We start from the raw sequence: 25,117 nt of genomic DNA on the forward strand, positions 1-25,117 counted from the left end.
GAATTTCATTTCTTTCGGCTTGATTCAAAAAGATTTCAAATCAAGTTAAGATGATAAAACAGGACTCGTGAATTCGATTAATTCAAAAATTTTCACTCGACCCGATCGAACGCTCACCTCTATTATTGAGTTCAAAGCACTGACTTGCTCGTTCTATTTTCCTCTTATTTTGATTTTTGTTCTCATGTTTCATTTTATGGTTAAAGTATTATAGAAGTCTCTATATCAACAGTTAGATTGTATTTTTGCTCTCTCTATTTAGAAAAATATTAAATAAATAATTTTAATAATAAGAATTAATAAAAAAATAAATGTAAATTGGGTTATGGTAATATGGATTTTTGATTTGGTTTCACTCTATTACCGCCAACTCTTTGTCTCAGCTTTATACACGGGCTATGAAATTGAGCCCAAATTACTTTTAACCTTAAGGAATTAGGCATCTTTCAGTACTTCACTGTTTCCTTGAGACTTAAGTTCAGTCCTCTCATATAATTTGCCAATTGCCGGTGGCTTTCCCTCACTGGCTTCTGCCATTCTACCTTAATTCTCAAGGCGAGTTGAGATCCCTCTTTCCTACTCTCTTCATTTCTTGTGGGGTGATGATGGTGTATTTTTTTACACTGTTTTTACGATTTTCATATATTCTTCGTGTCTTCTCAGATTGTGCTTTTACTTAGTTTTTTACCTCTCACTACACTCATAATTGAGTCAAAGGGGATTCGATAAAAGAGAACTACCTCTCTGTCCTTTTTGCGTCTTCTACCCACAAATTTGCTAAAATGATTCATGAATAAAACATTTAAAAACATCTGCACCATCTTTTGCACGCTTTTTTCCTATTCATTTTTTGTGCCATTGTTTTTCATCTTATATTAGGCCTCAAAAACAAAATTTGTTAGATTCTTTTGTTTTCTATTTGCTTGTTACACATTTAGATTTGAATCCAGAAATTATAGGAAATATTCATGGCATCACGGCTGCAAATCGAGGGCGATGCCTCAGTGCTGCTTCGAGTCACTCACTCCAACCTCAAAAGCTTCGCCGCTGACATTCGCTTCTCTCTTCAGGTTCCATTTTTATTAAACAATTTCTTTAACTTTAAATTAATTACTCCTGAGGTTTTATTTTTATTTTTAAAAACAAATTGATTTGTTTAAAGATGAGCGTGGAAGCAGTGAAAGATAAGCTATGGAAGAAATGTGGGACTTCAGTAAATTCAATGCGGTTAGAGCTATATGATGATTGTAAAAATAAACTTTGTGATTTAAGTGTTGATTCAAGACCTCTCGGTTTCTATTCTCCACTAGATGGGTTAGCCTTTCGCCCTTTCTCCTTTTATTTTTATTTTTATTGTTAACTCTAATTTTATAGATTTTCGTATTAAAAACATATCAATTATTTCCTTCTGAGTCCTTTTTGCTGTAACAGCTTCCGAATACACATTATAGATCTTGATCCTTCATCGGTAACTTCGGGAGGGTGGCTTGAAGATACGTCATTAGTCGAGAAGTACTTGATTTCTGAAGATGAATACAATAAACGTTCCGGTAAGTTAGTTACCTGCATAAGTTGATTCTGCAATGTTATTGGCTTAAATTTTTTATCCTCCACCTTTTAATTTACCATTTATTTGTTTGCAATGGTTTGAACTTTTTTGTTGTTTCAGGTACATTTAGGAAATTCAAGGAACAGATGGCATCTCAAAATCCATCAGAATTCAGGAATAAAGTAAGTATATCTTATTTCATATATTCTCACACACACATTTACATATCTATACATACATAGATACATGTGTATGTGTGTGTGTATATATATATATGGGGTAGCTTTAAGCTGTTATTAATAGCTGCAACTAATATTATATTTAAGTACGCACAGGTTCCTAATGCTTATTACAAAGTGAAATCATGTATATATTGCTGCTATTTCTATCTTAGTCATGCTTGATGGTTTCATTTACAGATGTCAGATGACTACATGGAAGACCTCTGCTCAAATATCAAGGTTGGTTGTGTATTTATTTTTAACTTTTTCATATGTACTTAGCATCTTTTGCAGCATATTAAAGTACTGTTTTGGTCTCTCACTCTTTTTAAAGGAAGTAAAATAGTCCAATTCCATGTGTGTGTGTGTGTTGAAGAAAATGTCATTTATTATTAATTACCTTTGGACATTGGTAGTTCAAGAAGAAATTATTCAATATTTGCCTACCATCTTGACAATGGTTTTGTACTGATGAAAGAACTCAATAAAGTCAGTAGTGGCTAATTTATTTCTAGTGTTGTCATCTTTACAGATCAGAGATTAGTTAGTTTTTCATTTGTGATTTTCCCTTTTTGAAGTGCCAAGTGAATGATCTTTAAAACCTATATTCTTTTGTTGCTAGATGCTTAAGGGAAGCAAATGAAGATCATAGACTAATTGATAGGGTACTTAAATATAGTGGAAAATAAATTCAATTAATTCAGTACTTCATGCTTGATAATGCTCACCCACTACTAAATGTAGTTTTTTGTGTATATAACTTCTAGGATAATGTTTTGTATATTTTCCTAGAGTGAAGAACCATGCTATTTTCCCTCTATTTCTCAACGTCACGATTATCTTCTGTTATTTTGCCTGCTCGCTTCCACTTAAGTGTCATATGTATTTTCACATTGTCTCAAATCAGGTAGGAGACAGATGTGAAGTTGATCCAGGGGAGAAAAGAGGTGTTGTCAAATATGTGGGTCGAGCAGAAGCATTAGGGCCAGGCTTTTGGATTGGAGTTCAATATGATGAGCCATTGGGAAAACATGATGGAATGTATGTAAACTCTATATTCTTATTTTCTTAATGTTCTATTCAATTTTGCAGTAATGTTCTTGTTGTATGGCACTTCTATTTGTGTGTGTGAAAGAGATAGAAACTCCTACAAGGATTGGATTTTTTGGTCTATTATATGTCTTCCTTAAAAAAAATGGTACTTAATTTATTCACGTTGAAGGTGATTAGAATTTTTCTCTTGACACAGATGCATTAAATTGGCTATCCTATTTGGATGTTTATTAGATAATCTACCTTATTTGGATGCACTATTTGTTTTCATTTGTTAAATTATCTATTGGTCATACTGCAGAGTGAAAGGAACTCGATATTTTCAATGCCCTCCACTTTGCGGTGCAATGGTTAGGCCTGACAAAGTAAAGGTTTGTATGCAAATATGTTAAGTGCTGTAAGCATTCTGGGGTTATTCTGTGGCCTTCTCGAGTTCAAATATTTTAGGTAGATAGTCCTATTATGAAGCATTCTGCTCCAACAAATTGAATAAACTGCAGGAGCTTACCTTTAAGTTTAACCCTTGGCAAAGTTTCTTGCCCACTCGCATCCTGCTTTTTCTTTTTTCTATCTATGGACCTTTATTGCAACAGCTCGTAATGCACGTATATCCATGATAGTATTGCAGACTTTAAGAAAGCAAGTTTACTGCATTGCAATGCATTGTCCATAACAACTTAATAGTATTATTTGTTTATTTTGTGTTTCCTTCTAATTATTATAGCATAACTAAAAATGGAAAAGTAGCATTAACATTGATTGGTATTTGATTTATAGTAGTGGATGGGACACGGGAAAAGTGACAGGAAGAATAAAAGTGGGAATAAATGTTGTACATATTGGTCAGATTATATATTAGGGAACCCGATACATACTTTTTTTGCTCTGAAAGATTTGGATCTTTGTTGAGTATCTAACAAGCCTATCCAAACAGCTGATGGACTCTATTTTTGTCTAAATTCTTCTTTTTCCATGAGAAAATATATTACATATATGTTTAACAGGCAGCTTAATCGTTTTTCATATCCGAAGTCCAAGAGGTGTATTCTGACAGTTAAATATTTGGAGTCTTCTACCTGTTTTACCACTTCTATTTATTTGTAACTTAGAATGGAACTTGTTTTTTGCAGGTTGGTGACTATCCTGAACGAGATCCCTTTGAGGAGGATGAGATATGATGTGGTCGCAAAAGGGTACTGCTGCATTTTTTGTTTCCATGCAGTATCAATAACCTTACAGAGATTGACAATGATATTTGATTTAAATTTGGTGTGGGACTGACGTGTGAGATACGAAACTCTTAGAGAGATTATACCGGAGCAATACTTTCCTAGAATCTACTGGTATTAATATATGGTTCTTATGTCTAAATAGTATATCTTCGAGTTCTTCCTAGAATCTACTATTATTGATATATGATTCTTCCGTCTAAATTGTAGATCTTCGAGTTCTTTTTAAAATAGTTTTTGAATTACTTGATTTTGTAGCTGTCATTTTCGTAGAATAATGTGCATTTTTCCTATGGAAAGTTCAAGATCAATTGAATAGGTTTTATGGGGGTAATTTTGATTTGACTTTTCGAAATCTCCGAGTCCTTTTTGAAACGGTTTTTGAAACATCTAATTTTGAAACCATGCAAATCAGTTTCAACTTGTCAAAGTAGATCAGAACACAAATGTACTAGATTATCAATGATTTATTATTCTTAATTATTTGAGTTGATTCGAACCATGATTTCACGGTTTTTTTTAACAAAGGAAAGCTTGTAGACTAAGGTGGCGGTGCTTCATTTTGGGGGCAATTTATCAGAAAAAGCCCTTTTTTTAAAAAATTTATCGAAATGGGTCGATTTTTTGATTATTTACCGGAATGGTCTATTTTTCGGGAAATCGCGTCCACGTAAGCGCGATGTTAAGGTAAATGGCAGAAGGTCGCTGACGTGAGGGCGCGATTTCCTTCCACGTTAGCAGGTCGCGCTGACGTGGACGCGACCTTCTCCGCGCGTGAACAGTACCCCAACGGTCAAAAATTTGACCGTTGTCCCCCCCAACGGTCAAAAAAAAATATAACTACCCCCACCCATTTATTTTTTTTCACAAACAAATCCTATCTAATTTTTCCTTTTTAATCCTCTCAATTTCCTTCCAAAATTCTCTCAAATCCATTTTTTAAAATAATTATAATTTTTTAATATTTTTTTAAAATAATTTTAATTTTTTTTATATTTTCATCAATGGCCGGATCATTGACTCGTCTTGATAGCAATCACATATCGTGGAGCAAATGAAAATGGTAAGTATTAAATTTAATTTGTAATTATTATTTAAGATTTTTTTATTTATGTATTTTTAGATAATTATTAATTTATTGTTTGTTATAAAAGTCTGAAGATCGGGTATTGGAATGCCATATCCGGAATATGCATGCTCCTCCATCACCGTTCGTAGAGAACTACCTGCGGGAAACGGGTTTTTGGCACGTGGCAACGGTAGGCCGGGGATTCAAGTTGGACCCGAAACTGATTAGTGCGTTGATCGAGAGGTGGAGACCCGAGACGCACACATTTCATCTTCCATGTGGAGAGTGCACTATCACTCTAGAAGATGTCAACATGCATTTGGGATTGCCGGTGGACGGGCACCCAGTCACCGGGTCTGCCCAATCTAGCAATTGAGAGGCGGTGTGCTACGAGCTTTTGGGCGCTATTCCGGAAAAAAATAGATGGAGGTAAGGTCGAGATGGGCTGGTTACGTGCCACCTTCCCCGAGCCGAATGTAAATTCAACCGAAATCCAAAGAATTCGATATGCTCGATCATACATTCTTCAAATAATTGGAGGTTATTTAATGCCGGACACGTCATGGAGCCGTGTGAATTTAGAGGAGCCAGTGAATTTAGTTGGGGGTCTGCCGTCTTGGCAACATTATATCGGGAGATGTGCGGGGCGACGCGACCGAGGAGAGCAAATATCGGAGTTTGCCTGTCACTACTGCAATCATGGGAACGGTTTCGCTTTCCATTTCTACGTCCTCGAGTGACCACCCATATACATTCCCACTTGTAACGAGATAAATTTTATATTACATTTTTGAATTATTATGTAGATTTATACAATAAAAGTATGCTAAAAATTTATTTAATTAGGTGGAACCATCCGGCAAGTTTTCGTGGATTACCGTCTGAACTTGAAGATATACAGCTTCTATTGGACCAACGGTCGGAAGCAGAAGTAGGTATTATTGCAAATAGATATTTCCATACATTCGCTAGTCGATTGATATTTAGTATTTAGTATTATGTATATAACTAGTATTTCTATCATGTTCATATAGTTTCAATGGACACCATACGAAGATCCGGCAATTCGGGCAGTAATCCCGGAAGAGTTTTTACAAAATCCGAACGCTTGGCACGTGAAAGTGGTGTTGATCAACTATGCAACCGTGGAGCCCCACCAGACAGACAGAGTGCTACGACAGTTTGGATGTAGACAACCGATTCCTGCGGACCCTGAGGAGTTTGACGAGCACCACAAAATCGACCTTCGGCTATTAGGTACGGATTGGCCTAGATACTAGTTCGAGTACACAGAAATGTGGGAAAATCAGCATGAATATCTACCTACTCGGGAAGCAATCATCGTTTCGAAATTAGCGTGTGTTCCAGAATACATGCCATGGTTTAGGATCCATGGCAAGCCGTATTTACTTACGCCAGAGGAGAGGCAACGGCAATTACGTCTCGGAAGGGAAAGGCGCGGGCCTCTAAATCCAAGACGAGAAGACTTCGAAGGCAGCCCCTCAACGAGGCCCAGACAGTCACCCGACGCATCATCAGCGGGCATGCAATTACCGGCTCCAACGAGAGCACCGACGCAGTCACCTGACGCAGTAATTCAACAGATGATACCCACGCAACCGCCTTTCCCTATGATGCCAGGTATGTTTCCTAGCCCTTATATGTACCCTAACCCTTACATGTATCCTTTTCCGAATACTATGGCAGGTTGGAGCCGAATGCCCAGTTCAGCTCCATTTCCTGTTATGCAGAGCGGACCATCGATATCTAGGCCAGCGGCGCAGGAGGGATCGGCTATGCCTTCGGGGAGCTCTCCTTTTTACCAATCGCTAGCAACGTATGGCTTTCAAACACCGTCGTCGTTCATGATGCAAACACCTCCACATACACTATTCTTTAAAGGTGGATCATCGTCCCAAGTCCGACATCCAGATGCCGAACTGGAAGAACCACAACCACCACCGGAGGAAGGACCACAATCAGCACCAGAGGAAGAACAACCGCCGCCGGAAGCTAGAGGAAGGAGGAATCCAGCGCGCAACTGTCGACGGCCGACATGTGGAACCGAATCCCCAGTCATAGACATTGATTGCCGTATTTAAATTTATTATTTGATGTAATAAAATAGAAGTTTATTTGATGTAATACGCATAGAAATTTTTTAAGAAAATTTTGATAGTATTTGATATAATAAAATAAAAACCCTAATTTAATTAAAAACCTTAAACCTAACCTAAATTAACTAAAAACCCTAATCTAACCTAAATTAATTAAAAACCCTAAACCTAACCTAAATTAACTAAAAACCCTAATCTAACCTAAATTAATTAAAAACTCTAATTTAACCTAAATTAATTAAAAACCCTAAATCTAACCTAAATTAACTAAAAACCCTAATCTAACCTAAATTAATTAAAAACCTTAAACCTAACCTAAATTAATTTAAAACCCTAATCTAACCTAAATTAATTAAAAACCCTAAATCTAACCTAAATTAACTAAAAGCCCTAATCTAACCTAAATTAATTAAAAACCCTAAACCTAACCTAAATTAACTAAAAACCCTAATCTAACCTAAATTAATTAAAAACCCTAAAGCTAACCTAAATTAACTAAAAACCCTAATCTAACCTAAATTAATTAAAAACCTAAACCTAACCTAAATTAATTTAAAATCCTAAACCTAACCTAAATTAATTTAAAACCCTAATCTAACCTAAATTTTTTTGGCTTAATAATTTTACATAATTTTACATAATGTTAGATCTGGTAAAATGTTTTGACTGGTACTAACAATTAAGAAATTAAACTAATTTGATAATTTTACTAACAATTTATACAATTATCAATTAATAATTGAAGAAAATATATTTTTTTTCTAAAATTACATTCAGCTATTGCGATTAGGGCATGATCGACTTGTATGGCCTGGGTTCCTACACCATCCGCACAACTTCTGCTGACTGGATGTTTCTTGGATATCCATATTGTTCCGTATTCTAGTGGAGCAAGGTCGACCCTTTGGTTTGCGACGCAATTCTCTATCCGGTAACAGCTTAAAAGGAGCAAGAGATACGGGCGGCCACTTACGTTCATCTGGGACTGGTGGGAAAACATATCTCCAAATGTTGTACATGTTTTCTAGTTTGTACACTTCGTCCACATAACTCATTGGATCCAGACGAAGTTTCTGGCAAGCTGCAATAACATGAGCACATGGATAACGAAGTGCATCAAACTTCCCACAGTCACAAGTCCTGTTTCGCAAGTGTACACGATACTGCCCGCCAACAACACCTTGGTGCGGTCTGTCAAACTCCGTCACGCGAAACCATAAATTGTCTCGATCGTGACACACATTGTGCATGATGTTTGCCCTCGTCTTCGCCTTGTTAATTTCTTGAACTACTTTACTGCACCATACATGGCCACCCTGCATCTAGCCAGCATAAGTTGCTGCTCGCTTTGGAAATAGCGCCGCCAAATAGAAATATGTCTCTCGTACAACCGATGTTATCGGTAGATGGCACGTTCCTTTAAGAACAGAATTTATGCATTCAGCCAGGTTCGACGTTATATGGCCATATCGTAGGCCTCCATCGTATGCTTGTGTCCACTGTTCGAAACGTATGTTACAAAGGTAGTCCACCCATTCTCCTTTTTGGGATCATAAAATTGCCAACATCTCTTGAAAACGATCTTTATTTATTTCATACCCTGCCAATTGGAAGATAATAGCGAATATTTTATACCACTTCTACCAATAAAACTAATTCAAATTGACAAACGAAATAATAAAGTTATAAACTAAATACCCATGTTGATCACTTATCCTCGTTCACTCTTGGATGGATATTGCCTGTAGTAGTTCGAAGCAACGTGTCTTAGGCAATATTTATGATATGTGTGATGCCACAAGCTTCCCTCTCGATCAAATGCAGCTAGTATACCGGCGCCCCGATTTGAAATAACACAGATATCAGGTTGGGGGCAGGCATGCCTCCTTAATCTAGAGAGAAAGAAATCCCAGTCATCAGATAACTCCCCCGGTGTTATTGCAAATGCAATTGGAAGAATTCTCCTAACGCCGTCCTGTGCCACTGCAACTAATAGCCGATGAGTATACCTACCGAACATGAAGGTACCGTCAATTTGTACCAACGACTTGTAGTATGGAAATGCGTCTCGGTATTGCTTAAAGGTCCAAAATAGGTGTTTGAGCACTTGACATCCACATAGCAATCGGCCGTTGTAGTACGTATGTTCCGTTTCAATGTCTGTGATGGCACTTGGGACGTATCTCTCTAGCACCTGACACCACTGCCATACTTCATTATATGAGGCGTCCCACCCACTATGCATCTTCTCCAACGCCTTTTGCTTAGCTATCCAAGCCTTGCGGTAAGAGAGCGTATACCCCATTTGGCTACGGATATTGTCAATTATCACCGGCACTGAAGTCCTGTGATCTGCTTTTATCGTGGGCATTATCAAGCTGGCTAACATAGCTGAATCCATTTTGGGATGATCTTGTGAAACACCTACAGAGGGAGCACATTAGATAATGCAACATTGCAAAATAAAATTATTATTCAGATACATTCAATCCTGTACCTGCAGCACATGTATGTGGACCTTTGTACTTTTTTATCTCCTACAACCCCGTCTTTTTTCTTAACGAGGCGACTAAATACCCATGAACATGTGCCGTCTTGCACCGCACACTTCGCCTCAAACTTATCGGATTTTGATTTAACGACGTGGTAATTAACGCCGTTTTTGATGCTATGCTGTTTCAAAGCACCAATAAAACTATCCTTGTTGGTAAACTGATTACCAACTTCAAGTTCATTGAAATCTACCCCCGAACTTGTACGATTGCGCAACCGGTGTGGTAGATCTGGAAACTCTAACGCATCATTTGCTGACAGATCGACATTATGCATGTGGGCTGGAGGTGAGTATGCTCTGAATCTTGGATTTTCTTCATCATCTGAACTCCTTTCAGCATCTTCACCTTCTGTTGGAATAGGCTCCGGTTCAGAAAATAATCCCACTTCTACACCATCCGGCCCGGGCTCTCGAGGTGGATCCACATCGGAGTCATCTTTTAACGCACAATCATCTGCAGCGTACGACGTTCCCTCACCGGTTGACGTCGTAGATAGTACGTCATCCCTTCTTCTGGGCATTTGATAACGTCCCCAATTGGATGTAGATTGCCATCCACTAGAACTTGACGCAGTTCCCCAGTACGTATTTCCAGCATCAAACGTCAAGCCACCGACGTACATGTCTCATCCACCAACAGAGTGTCTTGCGGGGGATGTGCATTCGACACCTTTATCGAACATGGGCTGTTCCGTATTTTGTAACTCGCTAACCGAGTGTCAGTCAGGGGTCGTGTATACATCTCGAACACCGGACAGAAGTACATCAGTTGGCGACGTAAATTGTACATATAACTCAATATAAGTTGCTCCACTAATAAGATGAGTTTGCACCATTGCCTCCAAGCTACGAGCACCTTTTATGTCGAACGAGTCATATGTCACCGGATCAACACAAGAACAAAATCGATACGTGATTGACAAAACTTTCATTGGCGTCGTTCCGAAGATTTTACGCCTAATTCTTTTACGAAGTTCTGTCAAATCTATGTTCTGGTTAAATGACAGTCGCACCGTATTCTCCGACAAAAAGACAACACCATTCTCGGTGTGGCAAACCTCACCATCGTAGTAAATAACAGCACTAATACGTTCACTCATTTTGAAACTCTAACTTTCTTAGCCTCTCTAAATTGTTTCTGCTATGACTTATGCATTCTAAGAACATTTTCTGCCTAATTTATAGCCTCAGCCCAAACTTGCTACTGTAGCAAAATCGCGTCCACGAGGGCGCGATTTCACAATTTCTTCTCAAATAGCATCCTCGTAGAAACGATTTTATACTATTTGCTCAGAAAAATCAGAAAAAAAAATTATTTCTTACATGACCTACTGTAGCAAAATCGCGTCCACGAGGGCGCGATTTCACAATTTCTTCTCAAATAGCATCCTGGTAGAAGCGATTTTATACTATTTGACCAGAGACGTCAACTCGAAATAATTTATTCTGGGACCCCTAAACCCTAAAAAGCCTGCACCCTAAACCTTAAAAGCCAGAAAACCCAAACGTGAAATCAACGTCAAAATCGCGCCCACGTCAACGCGATGTCAGGGTAAATGGCAGGAGGTCGCGTCCACGTCAGCAGGTCGCGCTGACGTGGACGCGACCTCCTGCCATTTACCCTGACATCGCGCTGACGTGGGCGCGATTTCCCGAAAAATGGACCATTCCGGTAAATAATCAAAAAATCGGCCCATTTTGGTAAATTTTGAAAAAAAAGGGCTTTTTCTGGTAAATTACCCTCATTTTGGTAAGTGTTCAATGGCTTATAATGTTTGGTTATACTAAAATGTAAGTTATAACATTTATATTTATTGACTACATCTATCAAACTAATGACTGAACCATCAAGCTGTGGTTAAGGTAAGTCTAATTATGGTTATACGGTAATAGCATTGAAAATGAAGACAACTTTAAGTATTAGCTTATTTATTAATTGCATTGGAGGAATTTGGTTATGTGGTTAATTGAATGAATATGAGGGTACGAGTTTATATTGAAATGAATAATGGGATGGATATGAGATCATATATTAAAGTATCCAAATTTAATATAAAGGGAGACAATATTGTAGCGAATCATGTTTTGCCTAAATGGCATTATATGCTTTATAAGTAAAAAATCAGGTATGTTATGTGTTCATAACATTATGGGTATTTAAGGTGAAGTCTGAATTTTAATAAGAACTGCAATGCAATTTCACCATCATCTTAGTTAATATTTTTATAATTTTTTAAAGAATTAAATTAAATTAAAATCATATCATTATTAATATATAATTCTATACATTTTAAAAAGAAAAAAAAACCCAATTTTTGTGTACGCCCTGCCTCCCCCTAACTGGTATATAATATATATTGCCTTTAATTATAATTATTTGGAAATGCCTTAGTAAATTGGTGGTAGAAAAATAGTGGGATAAATCGACATGCCAACTAGAATTTTAATAGTTCTATGGATGTGTGTATAGGTGAAGGGTCTATATCTAGCATTTTAGTGCGTCCATTAGAGTGTAGGTTAGACACATTCCGATATCCGGCTATATGGTTTCACCGTTATGTTATGCCGATATCCTAGGAAAATGGTTTAATTAGAATTATGTGTTTATAATGAGATAAGGATTGGTGTACGAATTATAGTCAGTATCATGGTGGACGTACTGCTTTCCATATCGCCCTCTTTCAATGTATCATTTTGAATGTATCACTATTGTTGAAAAACATTTGATATATAAATATCAAATAATAAAATTAAATAAATTTCTTGGTTGAAATGCTAAACAAAAATTTTGAAAAAGTTGATGACATGCATTCAAATGCCACGACACCCAATAAAAAAACTTATCAATTATATAAATTATTCTTTAATAAGATTCACAAATTAAATAATAAGATCATCCCATACCATGCATAAATAATAATAATAATTTTAATTTTAATTTTTTATAATGACCGGTACTCCTTATTCCGACCAGTATGGGCAAAATTAACCTGTACGTATCGATAAAGCCAGTATCAATCAGAATTTGCACCAGAACGGAACCTAAAATTGTTCCAATCTATTACCGGAGCAGAGCGTTCCAGCCGATATGAGTGGTACCAGAACGGCACCGAGTACCATGGTTTATACCCTAACCATATGAGAATCAACTCCTTTAATAAATGTTATAATTAGATTCAGATCAGTCGGAAATGACTGTTGTCGGTCCGGGTTAGGGCTGCTTCATATATATATATACAAAATATGTACAGGTTGTCGGAAAGTTAATGGACAGGATCTACGCTTGGGCCTGTTGTGGATCAGGTAGTTTTCTTCAGCAATATTGAAGTAGATGAACGTTCTAATTTGGCTGCCGACCAAAATGGGCCATATCTTGATTACGTGGAATGCCTAACCCATACGGTGAAGCTGGACGAATATAGGGGTTAACAGTTGCTACTTGAGGTCTATAGGAGTTAATAACTGGTCCATCAGTCCGAGCACGCTTATTGCTTAGCCCTTGCGGTTGAGCCCCCGGTGTGGTAGCATAGATCCCACCGTGAAACTGCCCTTGCGGTTGAGCCCCCGGTGTGGAAGCATAGATCCCACCGCGAAACTGCCCTAGTGGTTGAGTCCCCGGTGTGGAAGCATAGATCCCACCATGAAATTGGCCTAGTGGTTGAGTCCCCGGAGTGAAAGCATGAATCCCACCCAGAAACCGCCGTTGAGCTGCAAGAATAGGACTCGGTTGATTCCAGGGCCCAGAAGGGATCACTATTGGCTCAACTGCAGGGGCAGGGGCTGGTGCAGAAAATGTCATGTTCATCTTTTGCATTTCTAGCTCAGCGATGTAATTCTCAATGACCTCAACTGGCATACACGATTCAAGCTTACAATCTTTAATGCATTCAATTACGGATTTCAAAGCAGCAATCTGTTCATCTATAGCCTTTTGCTGCCAAAGACAATCATATCCAACTGTTTGTATCACTTATTGTAAAAACCGTGCAAGTATATAATGCAAATTAAACTATACTATCAAGGATATATTAACACCTCAATGAATTGTAAGACATTACCCGAACTTCAGGCGAATTCTTCCCAATCTTGCAGCGTTGACAAGCCACTTTGTTTACATCCTGCAAGAATAAGGTTAAGAGCTGTTTTGGTTGGCACTTATCCTTGCAATCAAATGCACAAACAAATCTAACAGCTTCGATATACTGCTTCCTTTCTATTAGACTTTGAATGAATCCTGTTACATAAAAACATGAAATTGTAGTCTTCATCAATCTGTCAATCTCAATATACAGATTACAAAAACATTTTAGTCTCTAGGTTTTCTATTTGATTTCTACATTTTTAAATTGAAGAAAAAAGTTTAAGAATGAACTAAGATCGAGAAAAATAGCATGAACATAAGCACGAAAAGTATAGAAGATGCCTGCATAAAACATACAGAAGAAAATGATAATGTTCATGTACGGTTATACAATCAAACAAGAAAATGAATACGCAAACTAAGAATTCAGTAAATTTTACCAGGAATCATATCTGTAAATCCAAGGACCCGGCATACATTTCGAGCCTGCTGGTGTTGAGCAGTAGTGCCAAGAAGTTTGAAGATTTCATCTCTATTAAAAGAGGACACTAATCCAAAAGCAGCAACAAACTGCAAAAAACCCAATATTTCGATAGAATTGTCTGCATTCAGTTTCATCCTTGCTTTCCACTCGCTTGCCAACTTCAATGCGTCTGCTTTCACCTTAGGTTGTACATGCGGTGAGACTTGCAAAAGTTGCTCCAACATAAGGAGAGAAATCTTCAGAACACTTTCTTCGAATCCTGTCCCACCCTTCTTCTTATTTTGAGAAGATATCCATAGCATTAGATCTAGAACAAACTTGGCTGGATCAGGTGACATTTGAAGAGCACTCAGAACTTCATTCTTTCTCAAATCTGGCTCATCTAAATGCTTATTGAGGATCCCCTGCAAATCCATTCCATCCATTGTAGCACCAACCACAAGATCAGCAGACAAAGCTTCACTTGCTCTGCAAATGATAAAATTTTCCGGATTTTCCATCTTTATTTGATTAGGGATGATGGAGTTCACTAAGCACATGCAATAGAGAAGAAAAAGAGAGAGTTTAGTAAGAAAAGCAAAGTCTTAATTCTGCATTCCAATTACTAAAACATTTATAGCAGTGATGAGTTATTTCCATACGAGCATTACATATTTATATCAAGAAACTTTCTAAGAGCCAATGGCGGTAAATTATATCTCCAAGGTATATACAAGTTTTACTTTAGTAGACTGCGACACCACGGACAACAAATGAGATTTCCTCACTTTATAACTAGAACAGCTAGAATAAAAAATGTCCTTCACAGGGTTGTTAAAATAGCGGATGGTTGCCCTAATATAGCAAAACATAATCATGTCACCTACAAGCCACCAAGCTTTCAAAATCTCCATATTGGCCATAGGTAGTCACTTCAACCATGGTTTTGAAATAGTAAAGACAGTGAAATAAAGAGACTGAAAGTAAAAGACGATGAGCATGTCTTATGGTGCTCCACAACCACATAAAAAGAACAAAACACATCCAGTTTTGGTCATGTACAGATACCTGAAACTTATATGCAAGTCTGACTAACATAGCTATCGGTGAATGGATACATAAAAATAGAGAATACACCTGATTCTGTGTTAGCGATTCCAACAGCCTGCGAGAAGAAAGAACTAGGATTCTTGCTGCTCACTTGAGAGTGAAGGCCATTAGATAGTTTCTTCTCTTTCAATTCGAGTTCTTTACTTCTCTGTTCAAAAGCCTTTTGGACGGAACCAAATCGATTTTCCCTCAGTTCAAACTCCTTGACACGACCTTCAAATTGCCTCTTTTCTGTTTCCAGTTTTTCCAAGCCTTCCTCTAATGATCTTTTAAGCAAATCAAGATGCTTCTCCTTCATGTTAGCCTCCTGTAGGCGTTCACCGCATGCCTTTTCGACTAAATCCAGTTGCTTTTCTTTTGACTCAAGCGTGCCAGAGAGTTCCTCTTGAGATTTTTGTATTGCTTCAAGCTGCAGTTGTTTTGATTCAAATTCCTTGGTGCACTCCAAGATTGAGTTTTTAATTGAGGTAAGCTCTTCCTCCTTTGCTTCGAGCTGCTTGGAGCATCCTTCAATTGATATTTGGACCAAGCTGAGTTTTTTCTCTTTCAAATGGAGTTCTTGACTGAGTTCTTCCGTGGACATTTGTATAGCATTGAACTCTTGGTTTTTCAATTCGATATCCTTGGAACATTGTTTCACCCTTGCTTCAACTGATTTGAGCTCCTCCTTTGTTGATTCAAGTTGTTTTTCTCTCCTTAGAATCAATGTTTGGAGTGAACCAAGTTCATCATCTCTTGAATGAAGCTCTTGCAAGCGATGCCTAATTTTTTCATTGATCGACCCCAATTTCTTCTCCTTATAATCGAGTTTAGCAGCATGAAAACAGATAGATTTGTCAAGTGCTTCATATTTTTCCCTTTTGGCTTCAAGTTCTTCCTCATAATCCTGAATCAAGGACTTGATTGAATCTAGTTTTTTCTCATTCTCATTAAGCTGTTTGCACTGGTCCTCAACCATTTCTTGGCTTTGAACAAGTTCAGTCCGTTTCATATTGAGTTGATTAGAGCATTCCTTTATCGAGTTTTGCAAACATTCCAACTCCTCTTTCAACACATCAGTTCCATTACTGGATTTTCGAATTTGTTCCTCAACCAAAATCAATTGTTTCTCCTTCCCTTCTAGCTTCTCACAACATTCACTTATCAACTTTTGCACAGAACACAATTGCTTGTTCTTCAAACTAAGCTCCTTAGAACAATCCTCAACCCATTTTCTAACCAAATCCAACTCCTGGTTTTTTGATTTAAACTCCGATGAACACTCTTCCAGCAATTTCCGCTTCCGATCAATTTCCTCTTCTTTAAACGTAAGCTCAACATTACATTCGTCAACCTTTTTACTCAACAAACTTAATTCAATTTCTTTCAAACCAATCTCTTCTTGTCTTTCCCTCGATACTCTCATAGTAGTTTCAAGCTCTTTTTCTCGCAACTCAAAAACAGCAACCCTTTCCTCAATTTTCTGTTGAATCGAATCAAAATGACTCTCCAATTCTTTCCATTGTAAAGTAAACAACAGAACTGAAGACGCTAGACCATTGGTTTGCTCAAGTGACTTACGAAGGTTCTCCCTCTTTAACTCACCAAGTTTCAACTCTGTCTTAAGATCCTCCATTGAAGGAACCCCCCCCCCAAACAGAAACTTTTCCACTGTTAAAAAGTATATAAAACCAACAATTCCAAAACCCGGCTGCCAAAAAAAGGAGCAAGTTTTGAGCTCTTTTTTTTTTCAAAAAAATAGTCTGTTATTTTAAATGGTTTAAGAGAAACTCAAATGCAAAACCCAGGTTCAGAAACCAAAAAGTTCAGGCCACATTCAGAAAAACGTAAAGCAATGCAAAACAGAGATATAATGGACAATGCGAAAGGAAAAGCAGAAAGTGACGAACCTAGTTAAGGTTTTTGGCACAGATTAAAAGAAACAGAGAAACCCTAAGGTGGGAAGAAAGGGCGAGATTTTTTTGTATGTAACTTTTGATGGTACCGTGGCGAGAAGCTTTTGTTAACGACCAGAATTATTTCTGCGTAAGGAGTCTTTTCCTTTTCTGCCTAGACTAGCCCCTGCCCACATTTTGACAGGTCTTTGATATAAATTCCGTTAAAATATTCCATTATTAGTTCCTCTACTTTTACCAAATTTGATATTTAATCCCTATATTTTAAATTTTAAAGGGTCTAATCCAATCATTCTTACCTTTTGTAGTCTTTGCTAAAAAAATTTTAATTTAATATACTTATTTTCTATTCACATGTCATACAAGAACAACCTAATTAATACGATAAACTTGACAAATTTTTACAATAATTACTAACAATTATAATTATTAGACTTTAATTTTTAAATATAAAATTTAAGAAGATTTAATTTTCAAGTTTTTAAATATAGAAACTAAATCTCAAAATTTATCAAAATATAAAATATTTTAACTAATAAATTTTAAAAAGTTGAACCGGTCCGAATCTAACTCCATTCATATTTAGTGTCTGTTTAGTAGTACTTAAAAAAAACACTTTTAACTCTAAAAGTATTTTTCGAATAAAAGTTGTGCTAAACAAGTTATTTTTGGTTGAAATTTTTTGCCTTAAAAAAGAAGTTAAAATTTTTAATTTTTCCTCTCCCAACAGCATGTTTAGTGCTTAATTACTTTTTTATCCCTCCAATAACATAATATTTTTTTAGTGCTTAATTACAAATGTATTAAAATCATTAGTTAGAAATTAAAAAGATATTTTTAAAATAATAATTACAAATATTTAATGGTCATATTTAAATATTTAAAATATAGTTTATATATTTTAATTAAATTTTATAAATAATTAATATTTATTACTTAAAAATATTTAAAATTTATATTTCATATATTAAAATATTAACAAGTTATAATAATTTTTTTATATTCTTATTAAAATATAATAATATTAACTAATTTAAACATTATTTAAATGTATATTTGTTACTTGATAATAATATGTCTAAAATAGACATTTTATTTCTCAAAAGCACCTAAATACTCAATTTTAAACCAAAATTTTCAAAAGTACTTAAAAGCATTTTTCTACAGCACTTTTCAAAAGCATTACTAAACTAGCCCTTAGCACCACATAGCCTTCGATTCATATTTTCATAAAAAAAATTTGCTAAAAGTCCTCTTTATTGAAGAAAAGAAAAAAAAATTCCATAAAAAATTATTAAAATATTTTTGTTAATAAATGGCATAATGAATTTTTAGCCCTCCCACTTTACAAAAAAAAATTATTTTAGCCCTTTATTTAATTTTCACTTCTTTTAGCCCTTAAACTTGTATTTTTTGTCAAATCACCCAAAAATAGATAGAAAAGATAACATTCACTAACTTTGTTGACATGGTGGCATACGTATGAATTGTCACGTGGATGACATGTCAACATTTATTAAAAATTTAAATAAAAATTATTATAATTATTATACTTTTTAATAATTTTAATGATTTTTAATTTTTAAAAATAATTTTTATATTTTTAAATTTTAAATTTTAAATTTTTAAAAATTAATTAAATGCTGACACGTCATCCATGTGTATGCCGTGACATCAAAGTTAAAAAACAAACTTTTCTATCCATTTTAGAATGATTTGATTAAAAACGAATGTTTAAAAGCTAAAAAAAAAACAAAATGAATGGAGGGTTAAAATGATTTTTTTTGTAAATATGAGTGATTGATTAATAAGTCATTATGCATTTTTAAATTTTGGATAATTATTTGGTATATTGAAGTGCAAATTTTTAACTCCTTGAGCGAGATTTAGAATTGAGATTTTGTCACATGTTCTTTTAAACTACACATATAGTCACTCAACTATTAAAACAAATTCATTTAGTACCAAAAATAAAAAAAAATTGCAATTTAAAGACTCGAGTTCCATTGTTCGGTCATTTTGGTCACTCCCATTAAAAACACAAACAAGCTGACGTGGTAGTTAAAAAAATAAGTATAATAACAAATATAACCCTAAATTTTTACATATTATATTGATTTAGTTATAATTTAAAAAAAATAACCATCAAAATTTATAAATATTCTTAATTTAATTTCTAAAAAAAATTAATATATATAAATACATAAATATTTTAAAAATATATAATAAATTTTAATTTTATATTAATATTATTAAATAAACTAAAAAACTCAATAGCGAAACTAGGGGCTGGAAGGATCCCGGTCACTCCTAAAACAATTTTCCCCTTCCCCCACCCTTGTCATTGTCCCTTCCCTCCCATCCTTGTCCCTGTCCCTCTCCCCTACTGTCTCATCTCCCTCCCCCGATTGTCTCTCTCCCTCTCTGCTGGTCTTCTACTGCAGCAGCAACAATAGCTTGAAAGAAATGATACCAAACATAGAGATAATCATCATTATCCTCCTCCTATATATGTTCACGAAAGCCATACTAACAATGAGCCGACACCATTGAGACCAGACGTGACGAGAGAAAGAACCAATGCTATCTTGTTCAAAATAAATCCAACAAACTGAACTATTGTTGGGTTGTAATACATGACAGTATTGATACCTGAAAGCTAATACGCAACCTGAACAGTTACGGCGTCACCCTAGCATAGAGTCCCCTTCGCACAACAACATTGCTTAAAGCCCCTTTTCAGTTTTGCTATCAAATTATCCACAATGGCTTGTTCACCAGCTTTCTTTGCTTCAATAGAGTTTCTAAGAGCAATTTGGTATCCGAGCCAACCCTCCAAGATTTTCTTTTATTGAGAAGCCTAGTTGAAAAGAAAGAGAATTTTTATAAAAATGAATTCCAGACCTTCTACTATAAAAACACCAATCTCCTTACCTTCTTTCCCTTTAAAATCACACTCTACAAAGAAAATATCCTCATTATATGAGGTAACTTACTTTATAGAGGAAGAAAAAGTTCAAACTACAGATCTACTACTTGTAAATCCATACTCTACCTAACAAAAACCTAGTTACTCCCCAATAAAGAGTATAAAGTCACTAATCAGTACCAGTCGTAAGAATGTTCGAGAATATGTTAAGTCCTCAAAGTTCGACAAACACTTGATTTATGGAGGCCAGGAAGAATAATTTGTCACTCTTGAGGTTCCTTCCAATTTTCCACAAAATTGGATTCAACATGGATATTCACATATCCATTTTGGTGCAGTTAGATTAGCTTCAATTATCATGGAAAATCTGGGAAACCAGTTGTGTCTAGGATTGTTCTGTTGGATTCCAGATATAAACAATATCAGGATGCCTGTATTGGGACAATTGAAGCCACTTTAAGCTCAGGAATAACGATGGTAACTTTATTTCCTAATTTTACCATGTCCCTTCAAGATCCAAACTTGTTGGATGCCTTAAAAGTCCAAATCCAGATTATTGGAGCTGAGATGGTCGAATCAGTAGTAACAACAACCCTTCACTATCAAATAGTGTATAGGGTTCAAGATCACGCCTTTAAGTTGTCACACCATGGTTCTGAAGATTCCCTTCTCATTTATGTTAATACCAAAGAAGAGCCTTACTGTGTGCATGTGCCAAAACAAATACCCAAGCAAGAGTTGTTGAAATTTTTGCCAGAAATGTGGGTAACACATTATGAGCAAATCTATCAGCATGATCATGATCAACCTATCAAATCAACCAAAAGCCAGATCATCACCAAATCAGACGAAACCAGCAAAGTTCGATTTGACCACGGTCATCTAAGACCACAAGTTATACCAACAATTTTCCTAACATAGTTGATGATGAAACCTTTCCAACCTGGAAGTCCAAGACTAGAATCAACTTTTATAGAGAGTTTTCAGGCAGATGGAAAACCTCTATATTATTTTAAAGACCCTGTTATAGGACATTGTCCATGGGATATTAATTGTTCCTGTGAACTATGTCATGAGCTAAGTTTTGATCATTAGGTTGTAGGCATGGATAATGAAGTTTACAAGCCTCACAAGAAAACATTTCACAAGAAATCAAAACAGTTTGATTTTTACAAATGGTGGATAAATGGTGATCCAAATATTGGTCCTCTGGGAGAAGATAATGGCAAATTTGTTTATCTTGCTGATTATTCTGCAGAGAGACTAAAAAAACCATCAGAAGTTGAACATCATTCTTCTCCACCACCTCCACCATCAAAGAAAGATCCTCAAGACCAACAAAAATGGTTGGTTAAGCCTTTAAAGCAGCCATGTTATAAGAGGATCAACAAATGGGTTCAAAAACAAAATCAGATTCAATTTAGTTCTTAACGAGCCCAGACTTCAACTCCATCTCAGACAAATCAAGAAGTATGCATGTATCAGCCAGCATTTTCTTATAATTAAGATTTTCTGCCTATTACAGAATTTTTAAAAAAGGAGTATGTTCATACTCCAAAAATTCTTTCAAAGTTACAAGCAGATTCAGAAGGAAAACCAGTCAAAATAACGACGGCAGAAGCTACTCTCAATTGGCAAACAGAAAATGCTTTGGCTTAAAATTCAGTTTTGAGGAAAATAAACTAGAAAGTCAATCAAATTGACTCAAAAGTCTCCAAAGTTGAAGCCAAAACTGATGAAAATTCAAAGATGATTAAAGATCTTATTCAACTTTTCCAAAAATGACTGAAAGAAGTAGCCAAAGAACTAGTAGCGCCAGGCCAAGATTTTTTTCTCTCACCTTACACACAGAGAAAAAAGAAATGTAAAATCTCAAAAAAAAGATCTGGATATTAAAGGAAACAGGGAAAATACCACCTCCTAACCCTTCCAGGAATGGTATTAAACTATTTCCTTCAATCAGACAGTTGGATACTCCTCCATCATCCGGAACTCAAAAAATAATTTTTCCTCCTCCTAAAGAAAAGAAAAAACCCAATACTTATGATCTGTTTTTACAAATCAAGGCCCAGAAAGAAGCAGAGAAAAAAGAGGCAGAAGAAAGAAAAAGGCAAAAAGAAAAAGCCTTGGGAAAAAGACCTGTTGAAGAAGAAAACACAGAAAAAGTCCTTCTCTATCAAGACAGGTATCAAAATCACTGATGATTCAGAAATAAAAACTTTCTAATAGTAATCCTTTATCAAAATTTTGAAGGATTATAATCAAGAAATGCTTCCAAAAATATCTATTTTACAAGAGCCTGAAGAATCTCCCACTAAAAAATCATCTTCATCAGAATCTACTTCAGAAGATTTTGAATCTTCAGATATCAATTTAGATCTACAAGTAATGGCCACTACTCAACCAAATGTAAAAGTTGAAATGTTAGATGATGAAAAAATGAGTGAAGCAGCTGAACTTTCAAATGCAAGACATTCACCTCATGTTTCGGGTGGAAAGATGATTTTCACTCTAGATGATATTCCAACAAACAAATGGCCAGAAAGACTGCAAGAATTCGATGCTTGGTTAGAAACCAAAAGACTAATAGAAGAAAGTCATTATAACATCCTGATGGAATTTGTTTCCAGATTCGCGGGGATGCTAAAAGACTGGTGGAATTCTATAAGCCAAGAATATCAAATGTAATTTTTAGTGTTGACAGATTTATCGCAAGCGATCAAGATTATTCATAATCTCTTTATTGGAAGTCCTGAAGATCTGTTGACTTTAAAAAGAAGAAAATTTCTCAAGAAAAAGATGTTGCTCATACAAAAGAAGAGATTTGTCAAAGTATTTTTATGCAATAACTAAACTCTTTTGCACCATTGGGTTAGATCCAAGTCTCAAACAAGCAGTGGTTGCATCCATCCCTGATCCACTCCAAGTGGTAATCAATCACAGCTTACAGAGACGAGGTAAAAACATCATCAATTTAACTATTGGAGAAATCCAGTAAGAAACTTATATTGCTCTTGAAGACTTGTGTAACAGAAGAAAAGTTTTTAAGGATTATCTTTATGGTGATAGGATGTTAGACAAGGCCTATGATGATTCTTATCTCAAAATCAAATGTGGCAAAGAAAAATCTTGTTATTGCCCTACTAGAAAAAAAAACATTTCAGAAGATTCAAAAAGTTTGCTCTAAAGATACCTAGAAAGCAAAAATTTAGATGGAGATTTCTTAAGAAGAAAAGATCTTCTAAAGAAGTTAAATTAACTCGCTGTTATATCTGCAATCAGAAATGACATTTTGCAAAACCATGCCCCAATAACAAAAAAGGAGCAAAAATGATCCAGTAAATACAACGAGAATCTGGAATAAAGATCGACAAAGATAATGATCTTGAGTCTTTATTCTCCATTGATGAAGAGCCGAATGAGCAGTCACTATGTACAATTCAAAGTCTTGAATACAGCAACTCTGAGTTCTCATCAAGTGAGATATACATGATGCAGTCAATACTCTCAACAACCCAGGTTTCTATTCCCCATATTCCAGTTTCGATCTATCTTGATAAATACAGTAAGACTATTACTGTTATTGCTTTTATTGATACTAGAGCAGCAGAAACAATCATGAATCCAGAAATTTTGCCATCAGAATGGTGGAAACCACACCTTCGTTACTTCAACTTTGTAGCAAACAAAGTATTTGCAATACATTTGGTGAGCAAACCCATTAAAATTCAGTTTTTTCCAAGATGTGCTGTGACTACAACAGTTTTAGGGTCAAAACTCCCAAGTAAAGATCTTGTTATTGGTTTTGATCTCTATACAAAAGCCAAACAAGTAAGAATCTTGCCTGAAGGACTAAGGTATAAACAAATGTTTGAACCTTTTGTCAAAATCCCTAAATTGTTCATAGTCCACTCAGAAAAGATCCAAGAAGTCATTGAAGAATTGAAGGAAAGATCTTATGCAGACTCTCATTCAGAATTTCTTCAAAAATGTAAAAAATCATTATGGAAAAATTTTAAATTTTTTATCAAACTTCCTTTTAAAAGGAATGAAGATATCAATCCTACCAAAGCTAGTCACACTGGAATGAATCTAAAATATCAAAAACTAGCAGAAGAAGAATGTCAGCAGTTGCAACAACAAGGATTGATTGAAGTTTCAGATTCACAATGGGCGTGTGAAGCCCTTTATGTCAACAAAAGATCAGAATAAGCAAGAGGAAAATTAAGGCTAGTAATTAATTATCAGCTTCTTAATCATTTTCTTCAAGATGACAAGTTTCCTTTGCCCAACAAAAATTCACTATTCTCCAGTCTAGCAAAAACAAAAGTTTTCTCCAAGTTCGATCTAAAAGAAGAATTTTGGCAGTTGGGCATAGATCTAGAAGACAGGCATAAGACGGGTTTCTACATCCCAAATAAACATTTTCAATAGTTAGTAATGCCTTTTGGGCTTAAAACTGCTCCATCACTATTTCAGAAGCCATGATAAAGATTTTTCAGCCTATTATGGATCAAGCCATGATTTATATTGATGATATCCTTCTTTATAGCCCAGATCATAAACAGCATGCCAATCTCTTGGCTCGATTCAAACAGATAGTCCTTCAATATGAAATCATGCTCTAAGAAAGAAAAATACAGATTGACAGAGAAGAAATAAAATTCATCGGTATGAATATTAAAGATGGAAAATATCAGCCTGGTAAACATATTGCAGAAGAATTACAAAAATTTTCAGATGAAAATCTATCCAAGAAGCAAGTTCAACAATTATTAGGAATTGTAAATTATCTCAGAAAAATCTATCGCGCTGCGTGGCCGCGACTTGTTCCGCGCGTGAACAGT

General features: G+C 35.6%; 2 protein-coding genes across 5 annotated transcripts; one reads left to right on the forward strand and one right to left on the reverse strand.

Annotated features, from left to right (window-relative positions):
• Window positions 1-420: 420 nt before the first annotated feature.
• Window positions 421-4,297, forward strand: LOC107895022 (tubulin-folding cofactor B). Of its 4 annotated transcripts, none has more exons than XM_016820212.2 (9): window positions 421-555; window positions 951-1,070; window positions 1,163-1,314; window positions 1,432-1,550; window positions 1,670-1,731; window positions 1,969-2,010; window positions 2,678-2,811; window positions 3,125-3,194; window positions 3,954-4,297. In XM_016820212.2, the coding sequence occupies exons 2-9, from the start codon at window positions 969-971 to the stop codon at window positions 3,999-4,001; spliced, it is 729 nt and encodes a 242-aa protein (XP_016675701.1). In that variant the 5' UTR covers window positions 421-555; window positions 951-968; the 3' UTR covers window positions 4,002-4,297. The 4 variants fall into 4 exon arrangements, with proteins under 4 accessions (XP_016675701.1, XP_016675700.1, XP_040964788.1 ...); XM_041108854.1 differs by having other exon boundaries at window positions 425-555; window positions 939-1,070; XM_016820213.2 differs by having other exon boundaries at window positions 435-555; window positions 960-1,070.
• Window positions 4,298-12,945: 8,648 nt separating this feature from the next.
• On the reverse strand, window positions 12,946-17,503 carry LOC107895024 (FRIGIDA-like protein 5). The gene is made up of 5 exons (XM_016820214.2): window positions 17,336-17,503; window positions 15,474-17,136; window positions 14,314-14,886; window positions 13,851-14,026; window positions 12,946-13,726 (listed from the first exon to the last, which is right to left on the reverse strand). The coding sequence occupies exons 2-5, from the start codon at window positions 17,059-17,061 to the stop codon at window positions 13,133-13,135; spliced, it is 2,931 nt and encodes a 976-aa protein (XP_016675703.2). The 5' UTR covers window positions 17,062-17,136; window positions 17,336-17,503; the 3' UTR covers window positions 12,946-13,132.
• Window positions 17,504-25,117: the final 7,614 nt, after the last annotated feature.

The sequence above is a fragment of the Gossypium hirsutum genome, chromosome D13, assembly GCF_007990345.1.
Source record: "Gossypium hirsutum isolate 1008001.06 chromosome D13, Gossypium_hirsutum_v2.1, whole genome shotgun sequence".
Lineage (NCBI taxonomy): Eukaryota > Viridiplantae > Streptophyta > Magnoliopsida > Malvales > Malvaceae > Gossypium > Gossypium hirsutum.